Source organism: Barbus barbus (assembly GCF_936440315.1).
Source record: "Barbus barbus genome assembly, chromosome: 14".
Taxonomy (NCBI): Eukaryota; Metazoa; Chordata; class Actinopteri; order Cypriniformes; family Cyprinidae; genus Barbus; species Barbus barbus.
Genome location: NC_136742.1, coordinates 19,963,804 through 19,982,415, shown reverse-complemented (window position 1 = coordinate 19,982,415; position 18,612 = coordinate 19,963,804). Strand labels below are relative to the sequence as shown.

Below are 18,612 nucleotides of genomic sequence, written 5' to 3'. Positions count from 1 at the left end.
TCATTGAGTGACTTCTCACTTTTTGTGTGTGGTCATATATTTGAATGCTAGTTCATGAATGTATTTCAGCAGAAAAAGACATTCTGAAAAGGTATGAGGTCGTAGCAATCCTTTACTCTTGTTTGTGTATTATTGTGCAGCAGATTAAGTGTGAAAAGTTAGAGTAGATCCATTGTGGATGGTGGCCCATGTCATTATAGAGGCCACAGTGACGAGTAAACTCTTTTATACTGTTCAAACTAATCTGTTGAGATCATGACTCCCAGAAGAGTTGGTTTTAGACATGATGTAAACCAGGTCATCCATCAGCCAAGATTTTGACTATATTAAGACTATATTAATTGCCAGACATCATATGCCGATAGTATGTTGGTCAATGCCCTGTATTAGCTTTGGAATTAAAATTAATATTATTTAGGTTAATCAAAAAAGGTTCAACATTTCAAGGTTAAAATATTTCAGAATCTGTTCGATACAAAATCGATAATTATTCCATGATTGTGCACGGTCATTTATATGTTTTTAGTGTGATAAAGAAATAGCCCACCTAATGTATAATAAAATGGATAAATATTTAGCAGCATGCAAAAATAAGCGCATGTGTGCGTTACATAGCCAGACCATCTCTATGGCGGTGAATATTGTGCGAGGCCAGTTATTGCTATTTTTCAAGGCCAGGGAGCTATTTTTCCAGAGACTCACTGAAGTTGGGAAAAGAATGTGAGGTTCATAGTAGTAATGTAGCATTTCTTGTCATAGACATTCAAAATAGAAACTGTAGGCAACATTTCCGTTAACTAGGCTGTTACTGCAAACGTCCCACGATTGTGTTTTGAGATTACACCCTGCTTTCATAATATTCAACGTGACCGCTGTTGATCAAGACTGGACTTCGCTCTGTTTAAGATTTGTTTTTGAGAGGGCAGTTAAATATTATACTTAGTCGACCTATTATCGCGGAGAGTTTCTCTACAATTTGCTGCGTGGATTCTTGTAATATTAAACAAAAGCTAAATTTAATTGGCAACATTTAAAGTCTAATCACAACAAACATGGCAAATCGAGCAGTGCAGAAGGAGACCAGCAGTCAACCACACTTCCTACAGTTCAACAACCTCGCATGCGAAACAGCTGGAGGAAAGGTGAAAAATGGAGCATTTGAAAATTATATCCTATCACTTTATATATATTCTGATATTTTTAGATTGCGTTTGCTCACTGAAACTGATGAAAAAACTACTAACATTGTCATTAAAGGTGATTTTTGCCACGGATGAGTGGTTTGCCCCTGCTAGAAATCTTTTAAAGGTAAAGTCCTTCATGTGTTCAAACATTCTCTAGTATTATTTTGTATTAATTATGATCTGAAACTTTTAAGAGAGACCTTCCAGAATTCATAGCCTCAGCGTTTACTGAATACGGAAAATGGATGGATGGCTGGGAAACCAGGAGGAAAAGAATTCCAGGTATTAGTCCATCTGCACAAATCAAAGCGAGTTCACTGTAAAACTCTGTGTGTTTCTCATTGAGCCTGGATGAATTAGAGCAGAATAGCTGCAGGCTACTTCCTTCTCTCATCCATCCAGTCTCTCTGAAGATCTGTAAAATGAACGCATGAGAGAAAGATGTACTGCAATACTGAGACGCTTCCTCAGGCTTTCAGGGCATGTTTTGTAATCTCAAAGAGTGCTCTGTCAGTACTTACAACAGATTTCAGTGATCTCATGAAAGATGCATGTGTCTCTCATCTTGTGTTAAAGGTCACGACTGGTGCATCATTCAGTTAGGAGTTCCAGGAATTATTCATGGCTTTGATGTGGACACATCTTTCTTTACGGGGAACTATGCACCATACACCTCCATTCAAGCTGCGTGTCTTGGTGGGTATCTATCTATGGCTGCAGCCTTTAAGAACCAAAGTATAAGGTTACCTTCATTATATCTAATATCACATTTAAATCAGATCCGATGCCGTCATTCACTCTTGAAGGAGACCGTACCGGCATGGCAGCTTCCCCAAGCCATTTCAAAGCTATGGCACAGGTGTAAACCATCATCCAGTGCACTAGATTTTTTTTTATACACACTCTCCAGTCTGTGTTTCTGAAGGAACTCAATCTGAATTTATGTTGAACAGCTTAGCTCAGACAGCTGGGAGGAGCTTGTCCCGATGACAAAGCTGAAGCCGGGGTACTCTGAATCATGCCACAACTACCTGAATGTCACCTACCCACACAGAGTTACCCATATCCGCTTTAACATATATCCAGGTAATACACCATGAATCATTCAGTGCAATTTAAAAAAAATGACAAAACAGAGAATGTGATCATCCATAATAAAAAAAAATGGCCCAGGGAGAGATGCTACAGCAGAGCAGCGTCTTAGAGAGCCATTTGTTTTGTAAAATGAATACAAATGAAGGGTTGTAAAATAATAATAAAATATTAACATTTTATTTATATACCACCTAAAAACTGGTACTATATGTATTCCACTTTTTTATGTGGTGTTTTATTTGCTTATTTTTCTTAGCAGATGATTTCTTGCCTAAGGTGGTTACAAGAATCTTTTGATAAATTGTTGAAACAATTGTAGCTTTGACTTAAAGCTGAAGTGTGTGATTTCTGTGCCACTAGCAACCAAACCTTCTTGCCACTGGTTGGTCAGACAGTTAGTCCTGGCCTAAACCAACACTAGTGCAACACATTCTTTCAGTGGCCTTGGTTTTTAATTGTAATAAGCCATAAAACAAACCAGTAAGACATGATGTGAATCACAGGATTACAAACTTTGATTTGATGCAAAAAAAGTAAAGAAATTATTTAAAGATGATTTCATATATGTATGTATATATATATATATATATATATATATATATATATACATATATACACAGAGCTGGGTAGATTACTTACAAATTGTAATCTGTTACTGATTCCAGATTACATGACAAAAATTGTAGTCAGTAACGTAATTACACATTTACATTACATTACTGTAATATTACGTAATGTATATTACACATTTTAGGTAATATATTCAGATTACTTTTTGATTTAACTCGTTTATCACATTGATTTAAATAGCATTATCTTGTACCATAATGATGTAAAAAATGCAAAGAGTAAGAAAACTTGTTCCATTCATTGTAATTCACAACAAAAAGTGCATTAAACATTATATTACGTCAAAGTTTCCCAAACTAGGGTTCATAAAGGAACTGCAGGGGGGTTGTGAGTTTAATGAAAAGCCGACAATTAATTAAATCATAAAAAAATTATTCACTCTGCGGCCATATTTGCCACGCCTCCGGGCAGCTTGTACAAGACCCATCTTAATGAATGGGGGAATCCTGAAATCTCAAAAACTGCACGCTGAACTCACAATTAAATTACATATGTCAAAACAGCAACAAAAATCTGAAATTAATTGCCCATGAATGTTGTTTCTTATGCTCAAATAGCATTTAAAAAGGCTATTTGAGCATAAGAAAAATAGTATTTTTCAGGCTAGACCAAGCAATGCGCAATTGCGCATGCGGAGTCATAACGTGCTTATACTGCACATGTGCATTGACTGGTCTAGTCAGGTTTCTATGGGAAATTTGGCTCTTTCTTTTAGAAGGTGGGACTATTTCTCCATTTTGTGCTTTGCTGTTTCTCCTATTCATAAGTATAGGAGTGAACCGTCTTTGTATTTCTATAGTCTTTGTCTTAAATAAAACACTTACTAAAAAAGATGAATCTTTTTATTTACCTGCATGCCATGTGATCATTAATCAACATCAAAGTATCCGTGAACATGCAAATGTGATACTTAATTATTGAAATATTTATTTAAAAATCTCAGGGGTACTTAAAGCAAATATGTTTGGTGAATAAGGTTTAGATGACAAAATGTTTTGGAATGCCTGCATTACATGTAAGAAAAAACATGAATATGTGCATTTTAATTAGTTACAGTATAATTAATAATACATGGTTAAAAAATCTACAGAGGAATAATTCAAATAAAAATGTATGTGTTTATCAGTTGTTGATGCAATGTTGAAACCCTTCTTAAACCTGAAATGATTTTTGTAAATCCAGTGGTCAAATGCTGTCGCCACCTGACTAATGACTGATCTTTGTGTGCAAAACTGGACTATATATACATATAATATGTAAATAATCGGTAGGCTATTTTAGAAAGGAAAATTTAAAAGATGAAAAAGAGAAATAATTTATTGCTATTGTGTGATTAATATGTAATCATGTAATCCATAAAAAAGTAACTGTAGTCTGATTACGAGATTATCCAGATTACATGTAATCAGTTACTACCCAGCTCTGTATATGTATATGTATATATATATATATATATATATATATATATATATATATATATATATATATATATATATATATAAATAATCAACCTACTGTTGCCTACCTATAGTTGCCTCAGCATGTTAAAATAAGTGTTTACACTAGAAACAATGGAAAAAAGTGTTTTAACATAATAAAAAAATGACACCTTAGCTTTAAATATTTTATTTATGTTTGTCAGATGGCGGCATTGCGAGGCTAAAAGTTTATGGCATTGGGAAGAAGGACTGGTCTACTGTTTCTAGTCAAGACCTAGTGGATCTTGTTGCCCTGGTCAATGGGGGCGTATGCGTAGGCTACAGCGACGCCCACTTTGGTCACCCACGCAATATGATTGGTGAGTGGATTTTTGGATTGACAAGCTGAAAAACATCTTGGAGAGGCACTATGGCTCATTTTTGTTCACTTGAGCCAAGAGAAGCATCTAAAATGCAGACCACTTTTACAGACCTTTTCAATCAGGCATATCATTAAAAACTCTGTCTGGACTGTTTCCCATACTTAATTTTTAATAACTTCCTGAGAGAATACTACACATCACTTCCCAACAAATAAGTTGTAGTGTATTTAATGACTGTTTGGAGAAGATTATGGAATAACATGAGAGATTTTGAGATCTAGATTAGTACTTTGTGATTGTTTGAATGTGTGTTTCTCTGTAGGTCTAGGGAGGGCTGACAACATGGGTGATGGGTGGGAGACAGCCAGACGCCTGGATCGGCCCAAAGTTTTAAAGGTAAAAGCAGCCTTTTCATTTTAGGAAACATCACATTTATCAGTTATGTTCCACACTGATCCCATATATTGGTGCTCAGGTGGATGAGAAAGGCATATTACAAGTGCCAGGCTTTGAGTGGGCTATTCTCAGACTAGGACATCCTGGCATCATAAGCAAAATTGAGGTAGACACCAACCATTTTAAAGGTACGAAAAGTATTGAATATTTATTTCAATTTTGTAGCATTTTTTATCTAAATGTTTTCCATTTGAAACAACAGTATCTATGGATGCCTGGTTCCGCCTCAGAGTACAAATAAAAAATTAGTTGTCAGATAAAGTTTAAAATAAGAAATAAAGTCACAATTACAAGAAACACACAAAATTACACCGTGAGATATACACTCACCTAAAGGATTATTAGGAACACCATACTAATACTGTGTTTGACCCCCTTTCGCCTTCAGAACTGCCTTAATTCTACGTGGCATTGATTCAACAAGGTGCTGAAAGCATTCTTTAGAAATGTTGGCCCATATTGATAGGATAGCATCTTGCAGTTGATGAAGATTTGTGGGATGCACATCCAGGGCACGAAGCTCCCGTTCCACCACATCCCAAAGATGCTCTATTGGGTTGAGATCTGGTGACTGTGGGGGCCATTTTAGTACAGTGAACTCATTGTCATGTTCAAGAAACCAATTTGAAATGATTCGAGCTTTGTGACATGGTGCATTATCCTGCTGGAAGTAGCCATCAGAGGATGGGTACATGGTGGTCATAAAGGGATGGACGTGGTCAGAAACAATGCTCAGGTAGGCCGTGGCATTTAAACGATGCCCAATTGGCACTAAGGGGCCTAAAGTGTGCCAAGAAAGCATCCCCCACACCATTACACCACCACCACCAGCCTGCACAGTGGTAACAAGGCATGATGGATCCATGTTCTCATTCTGTTTACGCCAAATTCTGACTCTACCATCTGAATGTCTCAACAGAAATCGAGACTCATCAGACCAGGCAACATTTTTCCAGTCTTCAACCGTCCAATTTTGGTGAGCTCGTGCAAATTGTAGCCTCTTTTTCCTATTTGTAGTGGAGATGAGTGGTACCCGGTGGGGTCTTCTGCTGTTGTAGCCCATCCGCCTCAAGGTTGTGCGTGTTGTGGCTTCACAAATGCTTTGCTGCATACCTCGGTTGTAATGAGTGGTTATTTCAGTCAAAGTTGCTCTTCTATCAGCTTGAATCAGTTGGCCCATTCTCCTGTGACCTATAGCATCAACAAGGCATTTTCGCCCACAGGACTGCCGCATACTGGATGTTTTTCCCTTTTCACACCATTCTTTGTAAACCCTAGAAATGGTTGTGCGTGAAAATCCCAGTAACTGAGCAGATTGTGAAATACTCAGACCGGCCCGTCTGGCACCAACAACCATGGCACGCTCAAAATTGCTTAAATCACCTTTCTTTCCCATTCTGACATTCAGTTTGGAGTTCAGGAGATTGTCTTGACCAGGACCACACCCCTAAATGCATTGAAGCAACTGCCATGTGATTGGTTGATTAGATAATTGCATTAATGAGAAATTGAACAGGTGTTCCTAATAATCCTTTAGGTGAGTGTATAGTCACATTGTGAGACATATGGTACTGTTTAAAAGTCAACTATTTTCCTTAGGAAATTTCCCAGACTCCTGCAAGATTGAGGCCTGCTGTTTGACACCAGAGGAGGAGAACAATTTAATTCGTAACCATTGGCATTCTGACAAAACCCCCAAGTGGAGAATTCTTCTTCCAGCTCAAAAAGTATGACTTGCCCATCCGATAATTTCATTTGACTTCATCTTCAACTTTATTCCTTTTTGTTCTATGTAAATGTGATCACAATCTTCCTCATCTAGCTGAAGGCACACCACAGGCATTTGTTTTCTGGGGAGTCTGTGGTGCAGTGTGGGCCTGTGACTCATGTGCGTCTGGTCATAGCTCCCGATGGAGGGGTCAGCAGACTCAGACTCTGGGGTGGATCGGTGTCGAACAACATGACTCGCCCTCAGCAAATCTCCAAACTGTAATGCCATCATGTACTTTCAACACACAGTTACAGAAGAATGAAGGTCATCCGTTGTGATTAAAAATATTAACACCATAATGTTAATAACAACACTGAAGACTGAGAACATACTATATACAATACAATACAATACCTAAAGCCCTAAACACACTGCACGATTTTCGGCTGTCCCAGATGAAAGATTGGCATCGTGAATCAGAAATCGCTGTGATTCCTCCGCGATGCCAGTCTTTCATCTGGGACAGCCGAAAATCGTACAGTGTGTTTAGGGCTTAATAGCCTTCGCTGTGGCACAGTATACAAATTAATTATTGTCAAGGCTAATGTTTCAGAAAACACCAATAAAATACTCTCAAAATAGCTAATAAAATGAACCTTCACTCATTGTGTCTGCCTTGTATATTGCCATATCTGACATTTTAGATATAAAAATAGTTTTGAAAATACATATTATACATATAATATATATTGTATCTGTCTATCAGTGTTAATATGAATGTTTGCCTGGATCAATTTAAATTTTTGAAACAGTAATGTGAGCAGATCAGTAAGACAGTCTCAACGGGGTGGACATAATAAAAGACACTCCACAGACTGTACAGTCACATTGAAAATAACTGTTTGTTAAAATAAATGTTATCGACAGGATAATATTTTCACAACTACCATTTTCATACACGTTTGAAAAGTTCTGCTTGCATGCATCATAGAAACCCCTCTGAAAAATATAATTGTAATAATATAATAATAAGTATTGTCGTTATTAATGTTATACTTAAACGAATTATAAAAATACTATATATATATATTTATATACAGTACCCTCCAAAAGTATTGGAACAGTAAGGCCGATTCCTTTATTTTTGCTGTAGACTGAAAACATTTGGGTTTGACATCAAAAGATGAATATGAGATGAGAGATTAACATTTCAGCTTTTATTTACTGGTATTTTCATCTGGATCTGATACACAACTTAGAAGATAGCACCTTTTGTTTGAACCCAAAAGTATTGGAACATGTGACTGACAGGTGTGTTTTGTTGCCCTGGTGTGTCCTATTAATTGATTATTCAAACAATAAATAGCACTGAATGTCTGCGCTCAGTTTCAGATCTGTGCAGACTGCATTTATAGTTAGACGTGTAACCAACATGAAAACCAGAGAGGTGTCTATGGGGGAAAAACGAGCAATTGTGAAGCTGAGAGAAGATGAAAAACCAATCAAACTATTGCACAAACACTGGTAATAGCAAGTACAACCATTTGGAATCTCTTGAGGAAGAAAGAAACCACTGGTTTACTAAGTAACACACCTCAAACGGGTAGATCAAGGAAAACATCTGCAGTTGATGACAGAAACATTGTGACAGCTGTAAAGAAAGACCCTAAAACAACTGTTAGTGACATCAGCAACAACCTCCAGAGGGCAGGAGTGAAGGTATCACAATCTACTGTTCGCAGAAGACTTCATGAACAAAAGTACAGAGGCTACACCAGAAGATGCAATCACTCATTAGCAAGAAGAATAGGAGACGAGCCTCAAAAATTCTGGGACAAGGTTTTATGGACCAAAGTGATGGAAAGGCTCAAGTTTGGAGAAAGAAAGGATCTGCTCATGATCCCAAACATACAAGCTCATCTGAAACACAGTGTACACAGGTGTACATTATAGTACACATTACACAAGTAATGTAATGGCTTAGGCTTTCATCGCTTCTTCTGGACAGGCTCATTAATCTTCATTAATGATGTAACACATGATGGCAGCAGCAAAATTACAGAAGTCTACAGAAATATTTTGTCTGACAATTTACAGTAAGATGCAACCAAACTGAGTGGGAGGTCCTTCATCATGCAGCAGGATACTGACCCAAAACAGTTCATTAGGGGCAAGAAGTGGAAGGTTTTAGACTGGCCAAGTCAATCTCCACACTTAAACCCTGTAGAGTATGCATTTTACCTGCTAAAGAAGACACTGAAGGGAGTAACCCCCCAAAACTGAAAGAGGCTGCGGTGAAAGCCTGGAAAAGCCTCACAAAAGAAGAATGCAAAAGTTTGGTGTTGTCAATGGGTCACAGGCTTGATGCAGTTATTGAAAGCAAAGGATTTGCAACTAAATATTAAGTATTTTTCACTTTAATCTATGTTAATTCTATCTGTTCCAATACTTTTGGTAACATGAAAAATGGGTGGGTTCAAACAAACCGTGCTATTTTCTAAGTTGTGTATCAGATCCAGATGAAAATACCTGGAAATAAAAGCCAAAATGTTAATCTCTCATCTCATATTCATCTTTTGATGTCAAACCCAAATGTTTTCAGTCTACAGCAAAAAATAAAGGAATTGGCCTTACTGTTCCAATACTTTTGGAGGGCACTGTATATAAATATATTTTTTATAATCGTTAATGCTGTAGACTTTCAACTAAAGTGTTATATTTTAAAAGGAACAACAGTGTATAGTTAGATTAAAAAAATATCATGCCTGCTGTGTGTGTGTCCCTCTTTGATGGGCAGTATTTTCTAAAATATTTTGCTGACATTTTTCTGATACAGGAACATGCATCAACAGGTCTTTGATTTAAAAAAATATGTCTGAGTCAAGAAACGAATTGGAGCTTATCTCTGTTTACATGAAAAGTTGCAGTTGACATATTCTTTTGACGTTTCTTCCACTACGTGCTTATCCCTCGGAACAGTTGGTGAAAAAAGAAGGTGGGATTTTGACATTCAATGATGTTTTGTTTCAATCATTTTGTCATGTTTCTATACAGATTAAGGCAGCGGTGCATAGCAGGACAAATTGTGTTGGCATGGTGGAGAAAGATTCTGCAGGAGTCATGTGCTTTCAGGTCAGGCCTTCTGTGCAGTTATGAAGCCCCAGCCATATGAAATACAGTCAATGGGCCTCATTCATAGAGAAGAAATCTCAATGTAGATTGTTCATGAAACCATTCCAATGCAAACTGTTGCATTAAATTACCTTAAGAATGGGTTTATGAGCTGTTCAAATTCTGTTTGTGTTTCATGAATGAGGCATTTATTCTAATTGAATCTGAATCAGTGTGAGAGATGTCACTATTTTTATTTTTTTTACAAAAAAATAAATAAATCACATAAACTAAGATTTCAGCATCGAATGACATATCCAAAACAAAATAAGCAGAATTTAAAAACGCAAAAATGAATATGCATATTGTGCCCATAGTTCTAGATGTCCTTGAACAGCCTGACATGTGGAGACGCAAGACAGCACCAGACATCTCTCATTTCTCTGGAGTCAAACAGGCTGCATTGTGATTAATTACAGTATATTATGCTCACTCATGCAAACACATGAACACTCACACACACACACACACACACACACACTCAGGGCTCTTTGCTGTGGAGGAAGATAAGTGTTTGTTGGACTGAGCTTAAATGATAGAGGGGGGTAAACTGCACACTCAGCACTTTGCTTTGAGAAAAGGTCAATGTGAAATATCTTGCGTGTCTTTATTGTCATGAAATATTACAACTTGGTTTTCCACGCCAACTATTTTGTTGAAAAAGGTTTGTTTGTGCACATATGTTGCCATCCAGATATGTTTATCATGTTTTTGTCAATTCATTTAAAACAGGTTTCATAACAAATATGTTTAATTTAAATAATGTGAAATGTAACGAAAATGAGACACTTGTTGTCCGTAAAGGGCTAATATGGATATCATATCTAAGATCATTTAGTGTTGGAAGAATTTGTTGAGAAAAATATTTAAATGAAAGACTTTGAACTGAAGACTTTCTCAGTGTTATTAAATAAAATTAAAATTTTAAAACCAACCAAGTTTTTGTTACTTGAAATAAAATGTTGACTGAAATAAAATGTTGTTGCCAAGCAGACATTTCTCAACTAAAACTATAAATGAAAATATAACGTAATATAATATACACTCACCTAAAGGATTATTAGGAACACCTGTTCAATTTCTCATTAATGCAATTATCTAATCAACCAATCACATGGCAGTTGCTTCAATGCATTTAGGGGTGTGGTCCTGGTCAAGACAATCTCCTGAACTCCAAACTGAATGTCAGAATGGGAAAGAAAGGTGATTTAAGCAGTTTTGAGCGTGGCATGGTTTTTGGTGCCAGACGGGCCGGTCTGAGTATTTCACAATCTGCTCAGTTACTGGGATTTTCACGCACAACCATTTCTAGGGTTTACAAAGAATGGTGTGAAAAGGGAAAAACATCCAGTATGCGGCAGTCCTGTGGGCGAAAATGCCTTGTTGATGCTAGAGGTCAGAGGAGAATGGGCCGACTGATTCAAGCTGATAGAAGAGCAACTTTGACTGAAATAACCACTCGTTACAACCGAGGTATGCAGCAAAGCATTTGCGAAGCCACAACACGCACAACCTTGAGGCGGATGGGCTACAACAGCACAAGACCCCACCGGGTACCACTCATCTCCACTACAAATAGGAAAAAGAGGCTACAATTTGCACGAGCTCACCAAAATTGGACGGTTGAAGACTGGAAAAATGTTGCCTGGTCTGATGAGTCTCGATTTCTGTTGAGACATTCAGATGGTAGAGTCAGAATTTGGCGTAAACATGAGTTCACTGTACTAAAATGGCCCCCACAGTCACCAGATATCAACCCAATAGAGCATCTTTGGGATGTGGTGGAACGGGAGCTTCGTGCCCTGGATGTGCATCCCACAAATCTCCATCAACTGCAAGATGCTATCCTATCAATATGGGCCAACATTTCTAAAGAATGCTTTCAGCACCTTGTTGAATCAATGCCACGTAGAATTAAGGCAGTTCTGAAGGCGAAAGGGGGTCAAACACAGTATGGTGTTCCTAATAATCCTTTAGGTGAGTGTATATAGGCGTGTGTGTGTACATGTCTATACTATATAGACATTTTATGTCTAAACTATATAGACATTTAGAAAAAATAAAACTACTAAAAATGACAAAACAACTAAATTACTGGAACTTTAACATTAAACTGAAAACAGAAATTAGAAAAATAAAAATTTTACTTACTAAAAACTATAAACAACTGTAAAAAAATAAACTAAGAAAATGTTAGTATCTCAGTTATACTAAAATAACTGCATTGTATCCTGGCAAATCAGTAAGAAATTGCTGAGATTTTAGCTGAAACATGAATATGAGATTAGTTTTTTCTCAGTCTGAGAAGTTGAAGACAAAAGCCTCCGTTTGCTTATAGTTTAATCCCATTGCTGTCTTAGGGAAACAATGTTTTTTCTTATTGGATAGAATCAGTTTGAGAGAAAACGTGACATATTTAAGAGAAGTAATGTGTGTCTGAATATATATTTTGAATTTTTGAATATTTTCATGTTCAAAAATATTTCAAAATCATGTTACATGGCTAACAAATATGTTGGAAAAGCATTTTAAGACTAAATAAACCACATATGCTATGCATGATGTTATATCACTCCTCAACAGAACAGCTGGACTCAGATGGTCCGTTCATCCAGTGCTCACCAGCAGAGGGCGACAGAGGCCCAACAAACCTCTTCTGACCCCACAGGTAATGTGAGACTTGTGTGCATCTGCTGTCTTAGCATGACCTCTCTTCTGTCTGTCACTGTTTGTCTCTGCAGCATGGTGTGTGATCCGGTGGCCCCAACAGGCTGTAAATGTAGAGAATTCTTAATCGAGCAGTCTCTCAATCACACTTACGGTGAGGTGAACTATATGAACTGTAGCTAAATGGATTCTAATAAAGCATATTGGTCTGAAATGACAGAGTGTGTAAGTGATTGGACTTTTTATTTTTGAATTAATTATTTCTTTAACAAACACCAATGTCTTCAGTGCTCTTTGCTCTCATGCAGCGAAGGGATTGTTTTACCCCGAAGCTCTGTTAGCTCACATAGTCAGTGCACATTGATGAAGTGGTAAAAAAAAAAGTAAATCTATAAATCTACTTCTCGTCACCCCGAGGGAGAGAAACATTTCACCTAGATGCCCTGATCTGATATGAAACGCTCCATGAAATTCAGATTTGTAATACGCGCACCGGCTCCCTAATACATACACAGAAACATACATGCACACTCAAACTCCCTTTCTGCCTCCACCTTGCCCTCCTCTCTTATTTGGCGGCCCTCTCCATCAATATCTGTCGGTTGGCTGCCAAAAAGAAGGATATGCTCAGGAATTAACTATTTTTTTTCTAACCCTTCCCTTCCAGCATGTTTGGATTTTCTCTGTTTGATCTGGACTGTTAAATAAGACGAATGCTATTAGAAATTCATGGCTGTGCCGTGCCATCAATAAATGATTAGTTTGCAGTGCCTGCCAGTTATTGATTGGCTGGGTAGGGGATGTATTGGAACCAGACTCATTCAATGCCACGGCGAGTCGCTGGGGAACGGCTTAGCTTATCAGTGCCAGAACAACCTAAAGTGGTGTTTGTTAGGAAAGGAAGAAAAAAGAAGACGGGGGGGAGAGAGAGAGAGAGAGAGAGATAGGAATTTAAGACTGCTGTTTGTAGTTAATTGCACTTATTTACTCAGATCTGACAGATTTGATATACAGAGTGCATAAATTCTTCTTGGAAAGTTAGGTTTTAACAGTAAATCTGATCAGTGTCAAGATACTGTATATTAATGACTGTATATTTTGCTAATTTGCTATATTGTTATGGGAATATAGCATAACTCTTACAGGCCTCAGAAATCTGTTATTCCAAGGCTTTGATTACACTTAAAATACACTAAAAACTGTGAATTGTTATTACAATTTAAAATAATGGTTTTATATTTGAATATATTTTGAAATGTAATTTATTCCTGTGATGGCCAATCTGTATTTTCAGCAGCCATTACTCCAGTCTTCAGTGTCACATGATCCTTCAGAAATCATTATGAATTACAAATCATGCTGATTTGGTGCTCAAGAAACATTTCTTACTAGAATCAGTGTTAAAAATAGTTGTGCTGCTTAATATTTTTGTAAAATCCGTGATGTATATTTTTCATGATTATTGGACAAATAGAAAATTCAAAAGAACAGAATGTGAATGTGTAACAAAGAAAGGTCTTCACTGTCACTTTTGATCAATTTATGCATCCTTAAACTTTTTAATGTACATCTCTCTGGAATACTTCATTCTGATTGGTCAATTGCTGCACTGATCATATAGTGAAGCTAAATTGTATATTTCACCATTGGTCATGGCAAAATACAGTTCCAAATACGTTCATGACTCTTGTGTCAATCCACAATGTCTTTCGTGTCAACACAAGTTCGAATAGCTCATTAGCGCCATCTTGCAACTCAAAGCAGTTAGTACAACTATCAACTGTAATAAAATGAGCAACCAAGGACTAAAAACATCAATTGTAATATACTCAATTAATGGCCATTAAACATGATTGAAGATGACTGAAAGTTTAGGAGTCCCCAAATAAACCAATTCAAACATTCTCTTGGAAGAACAAAAAGCTGGCAAGAGAACTGTGGCAAAATATGTTTTGTTGGATTGCAGATTAATAATATATAAATTAATATTATAAATCTGTGAGTCAGTGAGTTGTTGTTATGGGTTTCTCTATGTGTTATCTCAAGGACTATCTGTCCTAGTAGTAGCTTACAATAACATATTTTGAAGTCAATATTACATATGATTTTATTTTTTTATTTATGTAGCTGTATAATTAAAGAGATAATTTACATTCAGCTGGTCACTAACACAAAATAAACTCCCTCTGGGATTCATTTTGTGATAATTTCTAACTGACTGTACATTATTCGTACATATTTGTCCAACAAAATTGCGGTTTCACTTGTGTGCAAACATGCTGAGTCTTTAAATCCCAAATTCTTTTTGATGTAGTCTGCAAATCGGCCAGACTCCACAGACTCCAAGTTCACTGCCAAGCCTGAGATGAGAGCAGCCAAGCAGCAGAAACATGTCTCCAAAACTCCCTGTCTCCACTCATCGGGGGGTAGATACCTGCTAACGGGCTGAGTGTGTGTGTGTGTGTGAACACCTTTAAGCACCGATGCTAATTCACAGGCTCATAGATGCTGCCTCAGACAGTAGGCAAGAAAATCAGTGTTTCGAAGCGAATATTTTAGCTCTGCTCAAGCTCAGATAGAGTCATAAATTAATTCAGCACTTACAGGGAGTCCTCTCAACCTTGCCAGAGTCTTTCTCAGTCTCGCTTTTAGTATTTCTCGCACTCTTTTATTTTATGTGGGGTGTGTAGACTACCATAAATCATTCATCTCATCATAACCAGATCAGACAGACGATTGTTTGGGTCATACAGTGAATCATTTTTTTTTTTTTACAGCTCCGCTCAGACTGCACTGCTATTTCCAAAGGCAATGCAAATCAGTGCTTTTTCTGATGGATGTTTGGACATTTACATTTTTTGGTATACCGAAAAGACAGTTTGTAAGATGGATCCATTGAGGGATGCTTTAAAGTCGTGGTTGTGCATATTGTGGCTGTCCGGATCGCAGACTATGTATTAAACAATGACCTTTGGTGATGAATGCTCTTAATGCAACCTTGGGCAAGTGGATTTGACTCCCTTACACATCCTGTGTCAGAGCTCCAAATGCACCTCGTGATTGACACGGCGTGTTGCTTGGCTTGAGATTCCTATTAAACTCACTCACATATTCAGCCACCCGTCAGCATCAGTGTCAGTGCCACTTTACTGGGACTGCAGCCAGAGTCAGTGTGGCAGCAGAGGTCAAACATCTCTCCCTCCTGCTTGGCCCAAATCGCATTTCAAACACCTGCTGTTGAGGAAATGAGGACCCTTTTTCAAAGTTTATACTCAAGTACAATTTAGATGGTGGAAATTAAAGCCGTTTTTGAGCTGAAAGGTTTAAAGAAGTCAACTCGGTGGTTGTGGATACCTTTCCAGGTGACACTCATGGGGGGCTGGGCTGTAACGGTGATTGACAGGCTCATTGAGTCCGTTCATTGTTGAAGAAAGGCAGGAGAGGGCATGGAGCTGGTTGTACGAGACTGAATGTGTGAGTGAGAGAGTGTCAGCGGGCTGAAGCAACACTGATTAATGGCCTTTCTTCATAGGGCAGCGCGTCCACCGCCAGTGATCGCCGGATAAGACCGCAGAGGTACCCAAAAAGGGCCGCTTGAGGTGGATCTGCTTGTCGATTAGGTGCCTCTCTGAACTCTTCAGTGCAAAGAAAATAACACGGTATCTAACTGATGTTACTAGAAAGCACAGAGATAAAGATGTTGTCCAGGTTCTGATTGCTTGCTTGTGGTTATTAATGACTATGTAAGATGATTTTATCTTTTAACAGCCAGAGTCTGAAGAACGATAGGAGCAGTGTGACAGAAAATGCCATGACAAAAAATGAGAGGAACTCTTTTACCTTATAGTAATCTCAGAGAGGCAGAATAACCAGTGCTACTCAACAGTTGGACTCTACAGTATTCTGACACAAATTCATCTGTCACTTAGCAGAAGTTAGCCAGGTAAAATAGAAGACGACAAAATAATTAAGAACCACTTAGATGTACACTTAGATGAATTTTGAAAAAAGTCACTTTTCCCACAAAAATATTAAACAACATGACTGTTTAACATGACTGATAATAATAAGAAATATTTCTTAAGTGCTAAATCAACACATTAGAATGATTTCTGAAGGATCATGTGACATTGAAGACTGGAGTAACAGCTGCTGGAAATTCAGTTTTGCCATCACAGGAAAAAAAAAACATTTTAAAATATTGTAAAACAGAGAACAGTTATTTTATATTGTAATTATATTTCACAGTATTGCTGTTTTTTTTTTACTGAACTTTTTTTTATATTTTTTTATATATATAAAGGCTGCCTTGGTGAGCATAAGATACTTTCCACAGCATTGAAAAACCTCATCGATCCCAAACTTATGAATGATAGTGTACATGAATTTTGATTTGCTATGGAAATAAAGGGCTCCTGCTATTTACGTAAGTTCAACCCAGAGGGCCCCCTTCTATGAAAAATTAACACTGTTGTTTGGTTTAGTATGATATGTAATTGTTGATTTTTCTTTGCCTCTCACTCAGGTGTCAGGATGTGAAAATAGAGCCAATGGATTTCTGCAACCTCACACATCACACATATAACCGTAATCAACAACAGCAAAGCTGTTCAGGACCTGTTAAGCAACAGAGGTATGTTTATAATTTCAAGAAACGCAGTAGATTATCAAAAATAAACTGCCCTATTGATTCATCATTGAATCATCATTTCCCTGTATATCTGTTCAAATCTGTGTTTTTTTTAAAAATTGTTTTAAATTAAATGCAAGTTGTTTTAACTTTTGAGGCATTGATTTGACAGAACTGTGTGTATAATAATAATGCATTTAGGGATTTTAGACCTAGTCGATGAGTCTTGGCATTCAAAAGTACTTTGTCTCCTCACATGATGCAATAGTTCCTTTTCCACATCAAGTGAAATCCACATCAAGGTTAACCGTCAAGCTCATTTTGTGTTCATCACAAGTATTTATTCACACTTAATGATCTCAGCCGATTCATCAGTCAGTCAGCTGGGCATTTCTCCTCAATGAATAACAAAGTCTGCCGATACAGTACGGATGCACTTGATCAATCTCGCACCCCCTCCTTCGTCAAAAGAAATTAGCAATAAAAAAAATCTAATTGCTATCGATTGGTCTTCATTGATTTCCTTTAGTCTTTTCCACTGCAATTACTCCTTGCGCAACGGCCGCTGTTTTCTAGTGATTGCTGGACGGCCAGCTGGGGTTACAGTCACACGTGGTGCTTCTCTCCCTTTCTTTCTCTCTCCCTCTTCCTCACTTCACGATCAAGGTCAACTTTAATCAACCTCAGGGCCTGTCAGCGGCTGCCGACAGCCTCAGCTGCGCCCCGCTCTCAATTCCTCTGGGCCTCGACGCGGCGGCTTACAGAATTACCCTGCTGTTCATCAAACACCCAGTTGCTCATTACTCACTGCACTCCTCCTGGAGTCATTAAGAGTCTGGGTTACAAAGGACTAAGAGCAGCCAGACGAATGCGCTTCGCTACACTGTTGGGCTCCCCTGTACCACAGGAGGAGAACGTGTACTCATGAGCGACGCTGTTGTCGTTTGTTTAGAGCGCGATGTTGATGTCGACAGGGTAGGTTAATCTCTGACGTTTTGCATTATGCGAGGTGCTTGTTTAGGCCAGACCACATTATTCACAAACAGAGCCATACCGTAAAAACTGACTCTAGGACTGGTGATTGTAAAGAACAGATAGTTTATTATTGGGTTATTCTGTTGAATCATTGATGTTTGAATGTGTGGAGGCTGTTTGTAGTCGAACATCTGATATTGATGTGTTCATGGGCGTTCAAAGGAATATTTTGGGTTTGAAACAATTTAAGCTTCCTTAAGAGCATTTGTGATGATTATTTTTTGTTGATTAA

General features: G+C 37.6%; 1 protein-coding gene across 1 annotated transcript; it reads left to right on the top strand.

Annotated features, from left to right (window-relative positions):
• The first annotated feature begins 895 nt into the window (after positions 1-895).
• Positions 896-7,685, top strand: allc (allantoicase). The gene is made up of 11 exons (XM_079434434.1): positions 896-1,142; positions 1,258-1,308; positions 1,379-1,466; positions 1,761-1,880; positions 1,964-2,043; positions 2,138-2,270; positions 4,552-4,707; positions 5,033-5,106; positions 5,186-5,294; positions 6,766-6,893; positions 6,989-7,685. The coding sequence occupies exons 1-11, from the start codon at positions 1,053-1,055 to the stop codon at positions 7,157-7,159; spliced, it is 1,200 nt and encodes a 399-aa protein (XP_079290560.1). The 5' UTR covers positions 896-1,052; the 3' UTR covers positions 7,160-7,685.
• Positions 7,686-18,612: the final 10,927 nt, after the last annotated feature.

Bases quoted from the DNA above. Each gene is read 5' to 3' on its own strand.
- allc (XM_079434434.1), top strand. From the start codon at position 1,053: ATGGCAAATCGAGCAGTGCAGAAGGAGACCAGCAGTCAACCACACTTC. The intron at 2,044-2,137 runs GTGTAAACCATC...TATGTTGAACAG, and splicing joins ATTTCAAAGCTATGGCACAG to CTTAGCTCAGACAGCTGGGA. The intron at 4,708-5,032 runs GTGAGTGGATTT...GTTTCTCTGTAG, and splicing joins TCACCCACGCAATATGATTG to GTCTAGGGAGGGCTGACAAC.